The sequence below is a fragment of the Chiloscyllium plagiosum genome, unplaced genomic scaffold (assembly GCF_037043375.1).
Source record: "Chiloscyllium plagiosum isolate Xiang-an unplaced genomic scaffold, Cpla_swu_hap1 HiC_scaffold_5, whole genome shotgun sequence".
NCBI classification, from domain to species: domain Eukaryota; kingdom Metazoa; phylum Chordata; class Chondrichthyes; order Orectolobiformes; family Hemiscylliidae; genus Chiloscyllium; species Chiloscyllium plagiosum.
In genome coordinates this window covers 126,399,043-126,412,535 of record NW_028270143.1, presented here as the reverse complement: position 1 = coordinate 126,412,535, position 13,493 = coordinate 126,399,043, and the positions used below count along the sequence as shown (strand labels likewise).

Below are 13,493 nucleotides of genomic sequence, written 5' to 3'. Positions count from 1 at the left end.
GTCTATAATTTCCTACTTTCTCTCTCCCACCTTTCTTAAAAAGTGGTACAACATTAGCCACCCTCCAATCTGCAGGAACTGATCCTGAATCTATCGAACTCTGGAAAATAATCACCAACGCATTCACAATTTCTCGAGCCACCTTCTTCAGTACCCTGGGATGTAGACTACCAGGCCCCGGGGACTTATCAAGCTTCAGACCTAACAGTCTCTCCAACACCAATTCCCTTCAGCAAATATAAATTCCCTTCAGTTCAGGTCCTTCAGCCACTGTTACGTCAGGGAGATTGCTTGTGTCTTCCCCAGTGAACACAGATCTGAAGTACCAATTCAATTCTTCTGCCATTTCTTTGTTCCCCATAATATATTCCCCTGTTTCTGTCTTCAAGGGCCCAATTTTAGTCTTAACCATTTTTTTGCCTTTCACATACCTAAAAAAACTTTTACTATCCTCCTTTATATTATTGGCCAGTTTACCTTCGTACCTCATTTTTCTCTCTGCATATTTCCTTCTTAGTAATCCTTTGTTGTTCTTTAAAAGCTTCCCAGTCCTCCGTTTTCCCACTTATCTTTGCTATGTTATACTTTTTCTCTTTTGACTTTATATGTTTCTGAACTTCCCTCGTCAGCCACGGCCACCCCTGCCTCCTCCTAGGATCTTTCTTCCTTCTTGGAATGAACTGATCCTGCAACTTCTGCATTATATACATAAATATCCGCCATTGTTCCTCCACTGTCATCCCTGCTAAGGTATTGCACCATTGAACTTTGGCCAGCTCCTCCCTCATAGCTCCATAGTTCCCTTTATTCAACTGAAAAATTGTCACTTCCGATTGTACCCTCTCCCTCCCAAATTGCAGATTGAAGCTTATTGTATTATGGTCACTACTTCCCAATGTCTCCTTCACTTCGAGGTCCCTGATCACTTCTGGTTTGTTGCACATTATCAATCTTCTGATCTGCCTTGCCTGCACTTACATTCTTTCCTAAATAAGGAAACCTAAACTACACATACTCTGTAACATGTGATCCCACCAATGCTCTGTATAACTAAACCATAAAATCCTTACTTTTATGTTCAATTCCTCTTTCAATAAAGGGTAGCATCCTCTTTGCCTTCTACGTTACTGTACCTGCATACTAGATCTTTGTGACGTGCAGTAGAGGACTTTGACCCCCAGCACCTCAGGAATCCACAGTCATTCTCTGTTTAAGGAATACTCTATTTTCACACTCCTCCTGTCAAAGTGAACTTATAGAATCCCTACAGTGCGGAAATAGGCCTTCGGCCCAACAAGTCCACACCGCACCTCCGAAGAGTAACCCACCCAGACCCATTCCCCTATATTTACCCCTGACTAAAGCACCTAATCTAGGCATCCCTGAACACTATGGGCAATTTAGCATGGCCAATTCACCTAACCTGCGCATCTTTGGATTGTGGGAGGCAACCAGAGCACCCAGAGGAAACCCACGCAGACACTGGGAGAATGTGTAAACTCCACACAGACAGTCATCGAAGGTGGAATTGAACCTGGATCCTTGGCACTGTGAGGCAGCAGTGCTAATCACTGAGCCACCATGCCGCCCCAATTACTTCACACTTTGCCACATCATGCTCCATCTGCCAGATTTCTGCACATTCACTCAACTTATCAGTATCCATCTGCAAACTCATTGGGTCTTTTTCACTACTTACCTTTCTACCTACCGGTTATCTTTATGTTCTCTGCAAATAGATTGAGCATGCCTTCATTCATCCTCATCTAATTCATTAGTATAAATTGAAAAAGTTGAAAACCTCAGCACAGAGCCCTGCCACACAACCATGTATACATGCTGTTTTCTGCCGTTCTTATATCCATGCTAATACCTTGTCCCCGACACTATGAGCTTTTATTTCCTGTGATGAACTTTAATATGATGCCTTATCAAATGCCTTCTGGAAATACAAGTATAGCATGGCTAAGGTTCTCCGTTATCCACAGCACATGTTACTCCTTCAAAGAACTCTAATAAATAAGTTAAACATGATTATTATTCCACAAAACTATACTGACTTTCCCTGAGTACCATGAACTCTCCTAAGTATCCAGTTATAACCTCTTTAATGGCTGTTCCTTACACCGTTCTTATGACAGTCTTCAAACTAACTGGTCTATAGTTTCCTTTTTAATGCCTCCCTCCCCCTCCTTAAATAAACATTTGCTACTTTCCAGTCTGATGGAATCTTTCTGAAACTAGGGAATTTTATAAAGTTATCACCAATGTATCTACTACCTCATTAGACACCTTCCTTTAAGATCCTAGGACAAAATCCACCGAGACCTGAACACTTGACAATTCACAGCTTGATCAGTTTTCTTAGTGTCACAGAGCCATACGGTATGGACCAACCAGTCCATGCTAAACATGTTCCCTAATTAAACTAGTTCTACCTGCCTACTCCTGACCCACATCCCCACCTCCAAATCTTTCCTATTTACATATTTATCTAAATGTCTTTTAAGTGTTGTAACTGTGCTCACATCCACCACTTCTTCAGGAAGTTCATTCCACATGCGAACCACCCTCTGTATAAAACATTTGTCCCTCATGTCTTTTTAAAATCTCTCTTTTGTCACCTTAAAACAATGCCCCCATTCTTAAAATCCCCTATCTTAGGGTTAATAGTAAGTGCTTTTCCCCTATCTATACTCCTCATGATTTTATGAACCTCTATAAGGCCCCCTCTCAACCCCCTATGCTCCAGTGAAAAACATCCCAGCCTGTCTAACATTATTCTCTAAGTCAAACCTTCCATAGCTGGCAACATCCTAGTAATCCCTTCTGGGATTCCCTGGTGATTGTACTTCCATTAACTTTCTCTCTTCCTAACACTTTGTGATTTCCAGCTCTTCCTGGAAGAGATTTGTATACTCTATAGTGAGGAAGGAGTCAAATATTGTTCACTTTCTCTTACATTTCCTTATTTTCTACTATTAACTCCCCATTCTCATTCCAGAGAACCAATTTTCGCTTTACTTAATCTTTTCTTTTGTAAATACCTGTAGAAAGTCTTGCCGTTCATTTCTATATTCCTAACTACCTTCCTCTCATATTCTGTTTTATTTGAACTGATTAACCTTTTATTTATTCTCTACTGTTCTTCCTATTTGACCCTACCACGAAAGCTTGCAGTTATATGGTTTTTCCTTCAGTTTGATATTTTCTCTAACATTGTAGTTAACTGTGGATGGTTGGTCCTTCCTTTAGAACTTTCTTATGGGAATATACTTATTCTGAAATATCAGTTTGATCATCTACAACTGCTTCTCTCTTGATTTGTCCTCTAGCATAGTATGCCAGTTTGCTGCAGCTAGCTTGGCTTTTACGTTGATATAGTTACTCTTATTTAACTTTAAAACATAAGCCTTAGCAAATCTCTTTCCTTTAAACTGGATGTAAAATTCAATCATAATGTCATTGTTGACAGCTAGAACTGCCTTTATCCTGAGGTCATTAATTCATCCCATCTTATTATATGTCTAATATAACCTTCTCTCTGGTTGGTTCCAGAACGTGCTGCTTTACCAAACCATTTGAATTCATCTCACAGGCGACAATCTTCAATCTGATTTTACTAGTTTTTATGAGATTAGTGTCACGGACAATTATTGCCATTCCATTATCACAAACACCCAGGTATTTCTCCTCGTATATGTTTTGCATTGTGAAATAACTCCACAGGGGTTGGTCACCAAGTCACCCTTTATGTACATGTGGAAAGTCCTTGATACTGATCCAGCTTCCTCAGAGCCTGCTGAGTGAACAGAACCTCTGACACTCATGTTTATATCTGTCAGCCAGAGCTCCCTGATTGGGGCTGTTAACCTGGTCCAATCAGGGAACTCAATCTATGAGGTCCACATGGTTGATCTTGTTACAATCACTGCACATTTTGTGTTTACTGATGGAGGCCTATAGGCAACTCCCGTTAGTAACTTATTTATCCTACTATTCCACATTTTTATTCAAACTGATTCTACATCCTAATCTTCTGAACTAAATCATCTTTAACTTCCTATCTATTGCACAAAATGCCATCCTTTATTAACAGTGATACCCCCCTCCACCTTTACCTAGATTCCTATTCTTCCTGAATATCATATACCTTTCAGGATCCAATCCTTATCCCACAACCACATCTCCTTAATGACTATCAGATCATTATTTGCATTAATCTTCTATGACAAGCCTGCCATCCCAGGGATCAGTCTGTTGAACTTCTGCTGCACCCTATCAATGTTAAGTATATCTTTCCTTAATATGGAGACCAAACATGTGCAAACTAGTCCAGATGTGGTCTCACGAAGCCCACAACTGCAGTAAGATTTCTTTGCTTCTATATATAAACTCTCTTGCAATGAAGGCCAATTTAGCATCCTTCCTAACTGCTTGCTACACCTACATGCTTATTTTCAGTGACCGATGCGCAAGGACATCCAGATTCCTTTGTGCATTGGCATTTCTCATCTGTTACTGTTTTCTTTTCCTACTTCACAACTTCACACTAATACACATTATAGTAATATTGGTATCTTTCGGGCATTTACCTCCTCACTTAAACTAATCTAATTTGCCACTTTAGATCTTCATCACCACTCACAACTCAACCTAGTTTTGTGTTGTAACCGGATGGAATGTTAGGACAAAATACTGAATCGATTTAAACAACCTGGTATTAAAATGGGTAATTGATAAGGTTGGTATTGTGAAAGGGCTCGATAAATGAGATTGAAATGTTCCCTGTCTCCTAAGAAAATGCAATTACTGGAGCACTGTCATAATAATTCGGATGTGGAGTTATAATTCCCATTATAACAAATTGTGACATTAAAGTTAATACGTCTGGTATTGGTGAAAAACTGATCATGACAGCTGCCAGATTATCATGAAACCCAACTGGTGTATCAATATCCTGAGGGAACAGAATCTAGTCTGTATACCCTGTCACACGTTCATTATTTAATCTTAATACCCTCTGAAATAGTTGAGCAAAACTGCACAGCTTTTTTAACAAAATCATATTCGCTGCAATAATGCCAACAATTTGTATTTTACATTATAGCACCATTAACAGGCTAAAATATAGAAGCAGATGTAAGCCTTGCAGCCCATCGAGTCTGCTCAGCCATTCAATGAGATCATGGCTAAGCTGATCATCTTCAACTCCATTTTCCTGCCTTTTTCTCATAACCCATGATTCCCTTACTCATTAAAAACTGTCTCATCCTTGAATATGCTTAATGACTAAGCCTCAGCAGCCCTCTGCAGTAAAGAATTTCACAGATTCACTATCATCTGAAAGAAGAAATTCCTCCTCAACTCTGTCTAAATGTGCCACTCCTTTTTCTGAGGTTATGCCCTCTGGTCCTAGACGCTCTCATAAGGGGCAACAACCTTTCCATATCTACCCTAACAGGTCCCCTAAGCATCTTGTATTTTCAATAAGGTCACTTCTCAACCTCCTATATTCCAATGAGCATTGGGCCCATTCAATCAACATCTCCTCATAAGGAAGTCCCTCCATAACTGATATCAGCCTGGTGACCCTTCCCTGGCCTACCTCCATTGCCAGTATACTCCCCTTAGATAAAGGGTCCAAAACTGTTCACAGTGTTCCATCTGTGATTTGACTTGTGCCTTGTACAGTTTTAGCAAAATCCCTCTACTTTTATATTCTATTCCCTTTGAAATAAATGTCAACATTCCATTTGCCTTCTCTGTTACCCACTGAATGCTAGGTTTTTGTGATTCATGGATGAAGACTCTCAATCCCTCTTTTCTTTTGCTTTCTGTTGTCTTTCTCTATTTAGAAAATATCTAGCACTTCCATTCGTCCTGCCAAAATGCAAAGCCTCACATTTCCTCACGTTATATTCCATCTGCCAAGTTTTTGCCCACTCACTTTATCTTATTTAACGCTCTGCAGACTGTTTGTGTCATCCTCACCACTGGGCTTCCTATGTGTTCTCATGTAATCTGCAAACTTGGCTTTATTACAATCACTTTCCTCGTCCAAATTATGAATGTGAAGAATTGTGGCCGGAACACTGATTCCTGTGGCACACCACTAGTTACATGTTGCAATCTTGAAATTTCCCAAGTCTCTGTCTTCTATTGGTTAACCAATCTTATGTCTTTGCTAATATACTGCTCCCAACACAATGGACTCTTGTCGAACTAAGTAACCTAATGTGTGGTACCTATCAAAAGCATTCTGAAAATCCAAATATATTACACCCACTACTTTCCCTTTATCTATCTGGCTTGTTACTACCTCAAAGAATTCTCAAATTTGACAGGCATGATTTCATGCTGACTCTACTTGATTATATTATACATTTCTAAATGCTGTGCTACATTAAGCTAACTGGCCGAGAGTTATTTGTTTTTGTCTCCTTCCTTTTTAAATAAAGGTATTACATTGGCCTAGTATATTGACACGCATGGTTAGTAAGTTTGCAGATTGGTGGTGCAGTGGACAGTAAAGAAGGTTATCTAAAATTACAAAGAATCTTGATCAATTAGGTCAGTGGACTGAAAAGTAGAAAATGGAGTTTAATTTGGATAAATGTGAGGTATTGCATTTTGATAAAACAAGCAAAGACAAAACTTACACAATTAAAATTAGGGCCTTGGAAAGTGTTGTAGAACAGAGAGACCTGGGGTTCAGGCACATAATTATTTGAAGTTTGCATCACATATAGATAGGATGGTTAAGAACGTGTTTAGCATGTTTGCCTTTATTGCTCAGACTTTTGAGTGTACGAGTTTGGACATTATGTTAAGGTTATACAGGACATTGGTGAGTCCTCTTCTGGAGAACTGTATCCAGTTCTGGTCTCCCTCTAAAAGGAAGGATATTATTAAGTTGGAGAGAGTTCAGAAGAGATTTACCAGGATGGTGCCAGGAATGGAAGGTTTGAGTTATAAAGGGAGGCTGGCTAGGCTGGGACTTTTTTTACTGGAGTCTGGGAAAGAGGTGATGTTATAAAGATTTATAAAATCAAGAGGAGTATAGATAAGATGAATGACTGGTGTCTTTTCCCTAGGGTAGGGGATTTCTAGACAAGGGGGCATATTTTTAAGGTCAAAGGAGATTAAAAAAAGACATGAGAAGCAACTGTTTTACACAGAAAGTTATTCATGTGTAGAATGTATGTCTGGGGGAAGTGGTGGTTGCAGATACAATTACAGTGTTTAAAAGACACTTCGATAAGTACATGAATAAGAAATGTTCAGAGGGATATGGGCCAAGTTCTAGGAGATGTGACTTGTTTAGTTTGGGATTATGGTTGGCATGGACTAGTTGGTCGAATGGGTCTATTTCTGTGCTGCAGGACTTTATAACCCACTTTGCCATTCATCATGACCATAGTTGATACCTGGCTTCCACTCCATCTTCCTGCCCACTCCCCATATTCCTTGATTTCCTAAGAGACCAAAAATCTGTCTATTCCAGCCTTAAATATATTCAAAAGAAAGCATTCATAATTCCCTGAGGTAGGCATATCCAAAGATTTGCAATTTTCCTTGCATGAAAGGTTTGTGATTTTAAACTAGTGTAATATGAATGTTGGTCTATTTTTTGAAGGGATTTAACAATTAATTAGGTCAGCCTTTCTAGAACTATGACTTTAAACTAGAGTGTGCCTTCTGGAGTTTGCACTGAGAGGTTTATGAATGACAAGAAAAATCTTAATTGAGCAGAAGCTAGGTAAAACAAGTTTTTTGTTTAATTTAATATAAAGGTTTTTGAAAAATAGTTTGAAAGAGTACTACAGGCCAGTCAGCAGAGTCTCTCCTTTAAAAAAAAATGCAGAGCCATTAGCAAAATAAGTTACCTCAGTGAATGGATATAGTTTTTGCAGCTTCCAGGACAGAACTCAGTGGCATGGTGGCTCAGTGGTTAATACTGCTACCTCACAGTGCTAGGGACCCAGGTTAAATTCCACCGTCAGTCATTGGTCTATGTGGAGTTTGCATGTTCTCCCCGTGTCTGTGTGGGCTTCCTCACACTGTCCAGGCTAGGTGGGTTAGCCATGGGAAATGCAGGGTTACAGGGAGGGGCTGCTCTTCAGAGGGTTGGTGAAGACTGAATGGCCTACTTCCACATTATAGGGAATATGTGTAAATATTTCTATTACCTTTCTTCAGCCGGAGAGTGGTGGGCCTGTGGAATTCATTGCCACAGAGCGTAATGGAGGCCAGGACATTAAATGTTTTCAAGGCAGAGATTGATAAATTCTTAATCTTGCAAGGAATTAAAGGATATGGGGAGAGTGTGGGTAAGTGGCGTTGAAATGCCCATCAGCCATGATTAAATGGCGGAGTGGACTCAATGGGCCGAATGGTCTTACTTCCACTCCTTTTTTTTAATGGTCTTAACTCAGCAGATCAATAAAAAAAGGTGAGGAAGCGTAAGCTCTATGTTGCATGAGTGGTCAAGAGAAATTGTCTATGCTCACATTTTCTATGAGAAGAAACAATTATGTCAAACCTGTTCCTTTGATAGGAAAGGAAAATTTTTCTACTTTTTGAGTAACAAATATGATGTTGGGGACTACTTAGGACTTTATTTTGACAAGTGGTTTGAAATCTTTCAAATTGTTTTATATAAACAGTTTAAGCTTATTTTATTTTTATTTATTTCATGTAATGAAGTTTGTCTTGTTGTTAAAACTCTTGAATGTTTATGCTTTGGTCACTTTAAACTAAAACAAAACAAACTGTGTCCTACCTGGTCAGATTCCATTCTGGGTTCTCATTTAAAAACTGAAAGAACTGCAGCTGCTGTAAATTAGAAACAGAAATTGCTGGAACAGCTCAGCAGTCTGGCAGCATGTGTGAAGAAAAATCAGAGTTAACGTTTCAGGTCCAGTGACCCTTCCTCAGAACTCATTTGTTTTGTATTTGGGATCTGATTCATTCAGTAGTAACATCACCAATAGTAACAATAGTAAGATCACAACATTTTTCAGTGGTTTATCCAATCTCTAATGATTGGACCCTTATCCAGGGCTGAGCCTTTGAGGGAAAAAAAAAGGTAGCCAAATTGAATTGAGCCATTAAACATTGCCGTTTAACTTTTCAAACACAGTTATGCTTGGAGAGATGACTTGAGCTCTGTTAAAGTACCACACACATAAGAGCCCATGATGTTGGAGGTAAAATTCTTTGAGGAGATGACAGGCAGGATAGATAAAGGGGACAATGTGGATGTAATCTATTTGGATTTTCAGAAGATATTTGATAGGATGCCACATATTAAGCTACTTTTGAGATAAGGGCATATTTTCAGGATTTCAACCTGTAAATTGTGGAGTGCCACAGCGGTCAGTGCTGGGGAAACTGTAATTTACAATAGATATTTATAACTTAGATGAGAAAAGTGAATGCACTACAGCCAACTTTGTGGATATCACAAAACCAGGTGGAAAGGCAAGTGGTGAGAATGACACAAAAATACTGGAAGGGGGTATAGACAGATTAAGCAAGTAGGGATAAAACTTGATAGATGGAATATAGCAAGTGAAATGAGAGATTATGCTTTTGGTAGGGAGAATACAGGAGCTGAATGTTATTTAAATGAATAATAACTGCAGCATGGAGAGATTCCTGGAATGGCGGGATTACCTTACACTGAAAGACTGGATCGACTAGGCTTGTATACCCTTGAGTTTAGAAGACTGAGAGGGGATCTGATTGAGACATATAAGATTATTAAGGGATTGGACATTCTGGAGGCAGGAAAGATGTTTCTGCTGATGGGTGAGTACCGAACCAGAGGACACAGCTTAAAAATACGGCGTCGACCATTTTGGACAGAGATGAGGAGAAACTTCTTCACCCAGAGAGTGGTGGCTGTGTGGAATGCTCTTCCCCAGAGGGCAGTGGAAGCCCAGTCTCTGGATTCATTTAAGAAAGAGTTGGATAGAGCTCTCAAGGATAGTGGAATCAAAGGTTATGGAGATAAGGCAGGAACAGGATACTGATTAAGGATGATCAGCCATGAAGATATTGAATGGTGGTGCAGGCTCGAAGGGCAGAATGGCCTACTCCAGCACCTATTGTCTATTATCTATTGTCTATTTTGGGGTTCTTGTCCATGAATCACAAAAAGCTAGCATCCATATCCAGTGGATGATAAGGAAGGCAGGTAGGATGGAGCCTTCAAAGGAAGATCTTGCTGAAACCATACAAGTCACTAGTTGGATCATACCGAGAACATAGTGGAGAGTTTTGGCCCCCTTATCAAAAGAAAGATATGCTGACTTTGGGGATAGTCCAGAGAGAGTTCACTAGGTTGATGTAAGGTTTGGAGGGACTGCCTTATGAAGAGAGGTTGTGTAGATTGAGCCTGTACTTGTTGGATTATAGAAAATGAGAGGGAACTTTATTGAAACTTTCATTTCTTAGAGGACTTGACATGGTAGTTGCTGAGAGGTCATTTCCCCTGTTGGGAGAGTCTAGAATCAGAGAGCATGGAATGAGGAGTTGCCTAGTTAGGACAGAGTTGATGAGGAATTTCTTCTCTCAGAAGGCAGTGGATCTGTGGAATTCTTTATAGCAGAAGGCTATCGAGGCTGTGTCAGTAATTATCTTCAAGGCTGAGAGATGTTTTCAATAATAAGGTAATCCAAAGGTATGGGGATAGTGGATGAAAGTGAGAAAAAAGTTATATGGATATGCTGAAACAGCAGGGTTGTGGAGCTAACTATATTGATCTTCAAAAACATGGCACTGACTTGATGAACACAATGGACTCCTTGCACTATTCTATGATTCTAAGCTAAATGAGAATATGTTTCTTCATAAAGCATAATGACAATAGGTTACATTTGAAAGAATTTTTTTCAAAAATAATTATTAACCTGTTACTCATTTATTTTTCATTAACATAATTTCTAATCGAACTGTTCAGAAATGTTATGCCATATCTAACCCAAATGTAAATATCTAGCCACAAAGGAAATTGCTTGATAATTGATGCATTCTGTGAAAAGTTTGAGGTGAAGCCAGGAAATGGTGCAAAAGTTTACATGCAATCTTTTATTGGAAGTGACTGTTTTTAGACTTTGCTGGAGTGAAGCAGCTTGGAAATGGTTGAAGTGATCACACATTGCTTCTGTACCAAAGTATTACCTGAACTGCCATTATTAGATTGATCTACATGGAAAACAAAAATAATTCACTTAAAAGATTTTTTTCAGTGTTCAAAGTGGATTAAACAATCAAGAGAGTGAAAAGACAGGGATCCATGCATCAATAGTTTCATTTTCTGTAACTACTGTTCATATTGCTGGGTTCCTTGTTTTAACTCTGTGCTTTTCTTCCTTTTCAATTTTTGTTTGCAGGACATCACCTCATCGCTGGATGACCGGAACAAAGGAGCGAATGTTAATTAAAGTTACAGACCGGGAACCAAGTTATTTATTGCATCAGGGTAATGGGAATGCTGAGAACCAGCCAGGAACACGGTCACGCCGGCCTTCAGGTCACCAGCTGTCTCACGCTCACAGCTTCGCATCAGATAGTGACAACCAGGTCTTCTTTACAGAGCGCAAATCATCTCCTTACCTGAAAAGGGCAGAGCATGTTGGTGGCTGTTCCCCAGTACTGGCAAGAGGGGAGCCTTATCATTCCCCAATCCATTACCAACACAGAAAATATTCCTTTGAATCCCAGCCCTCATCTCCTCGCTATGGCTATGAGCCTCCTCTTTATGAGGAGCCTCCTGTTGAATACCAGGCACCTATTTATGATGAGCCACCCATGGAAGTGCAGTGTGAGGGAATGAGCCTCTACAAAGCAGGGTCACCACAGAAATCACCAGTCCGGAAGCCACATCCAATGCTTCACTCACCCAAACAGGGCCAGAACTCTCCTTATCAGCATCTAGTATTAACAAAGCAAAAATGTCCAGAGAAATCCATGAGCTTAGAATACAGTCCAGTGGGCAAAGAACTAGTGAAGCAGCTGGTATATGTAGAGCAGTCTGGCTCCAGCCCAAAGTTCAAAACAAGTACAAAACATCGATATTCACCGAGTGCTACATCCACTATTTCTCACTCATTACAGCACAGCCATTCGTTGGTTAGAGACTTTCAGTGTTCTGATTCAAGATCTGCCGATTACAATGGCCTGGAAGGATCTGAAGCCAGGTATAGTCAGCAAGGCAGTCAGTTGATTCATGAGGACTCCATGTCATGGTCCAGCCAGCATGACTCGTTATCTTCAATAGGCTACTCCCCAAGCACAAGGAAAAGGAAAAGCAGGAAGCCCTCACTGACCCAAGAGACTTGCGGTGTGGTAGGGGAAAGCTGTGGAGAAATTAATCCTGTCCCAGAGCGGCTGCTGGCTGAAGAGAGGCACTCGCCCCTTGACAAGATTCAGGTGAGCCAGAGTGACAACAAGACCGTTGAGGCAGAGATGCTGCGGGGATACTCGGATGTACACACAACCCAGGCAAGGCTGGCACGGGAGGCACAGCAGCTCCATCACATCAAACAGCGCAGCAGCTGGGATTCCCAGAAAGAAGTGTCTGGTTATGAGAGTGATGGGGCCCTTCCTTTACCTATGCCAGGGCCTGTCGTTCGGGCTTTCAGTGAAGATGAAGCTCTGGCTCAGCAGGAGGGCAAACACTGGAAAAGGAACACATTTGAAAAGCTGGGCTTCCCTCAAGTGCTACTGGAAAAGAGTGTTTCTGTCCAAACTAACTTAGCTTCACCGGAACCTTACTTACACCCATCACAGGTAGGTCTTCAATGCAACCAGATCAGAGTTAACATGAGAGAGTAACTGTAAAGGTTAGCAAACAAAAGGTCATATTAGGTACCTTCCATGTTCACCAAGTGTAGGATGTTGGGATGACACTTTTATGCTCAGTGTTACTATTTGTGCAGATCTGGTGCAAAACAAGATTAAAGCAGATTAAAACTCTCTGTGTTCCACAAAGGAAGAACAGCCATACTTCCTGAATGTGACATGCTCTTTGCTTGCACAAGCTATTCTTGTAACAACTTTGACATTTTCTGATCATGAGCAGGAATATTTTTCTCATTAAACTAAAACTAAAAGTCAGAGTTCATGGAATAAAAAGGACAGTAACATCATGGAAACCAACTTGACTGAGTGATGAGAAACAGAGTCATAGTGTGAATGGGTGTTTTTTTTGAGCTGTCATAGATTTTGCAGCATTTCCTGATACATACTAATGATCAAGTTCTGGGTCTTCAGGGTACAATTTCAAAATTTGTGATAGATTCAAAACTTGGAAGCATTCTAATCTGTGAGGAGGGTAAGTTAGAGATTCAGAAGAAGATTCCAAAGACTTTGAGAGAGAAAAAGGGATCCTCATTTCTTTCCTTAATGAGTGACCCCTTATTTTTGAACAGTGACCCAAGTTCTAGATTGGCCTAGAAGAGGAAACGTTCTCTCCACATCCA

General features: G+C 40.2%; 1 protein-coding gene across 3 annotated transcripts in view; it reads left to right on the top strand.

The window, feature by feature from the left end:
* The window catches only part of arhgap39 (Rho GTPase activating protein 39), a 608,625-nt gene that overhangs the window by 341,338 nt on the left and 253,794 nt on the right, over window positions 1-13,493 (top strand). For all 3 annotated transcript variants that reach the window (XM_043690879.2, XM_087987640.1, XM_087987641.1), the window contains one exon: window positions 11,403-12,801. In XM_043690879.2, the coding sequence (XP_043546814.1) occupies window positions 11,403-12,801 (1,399 nt within the window). The remainder of the gene's footprint in view (window positions 1-11,402; window positions 12,802-13,493) is intronic.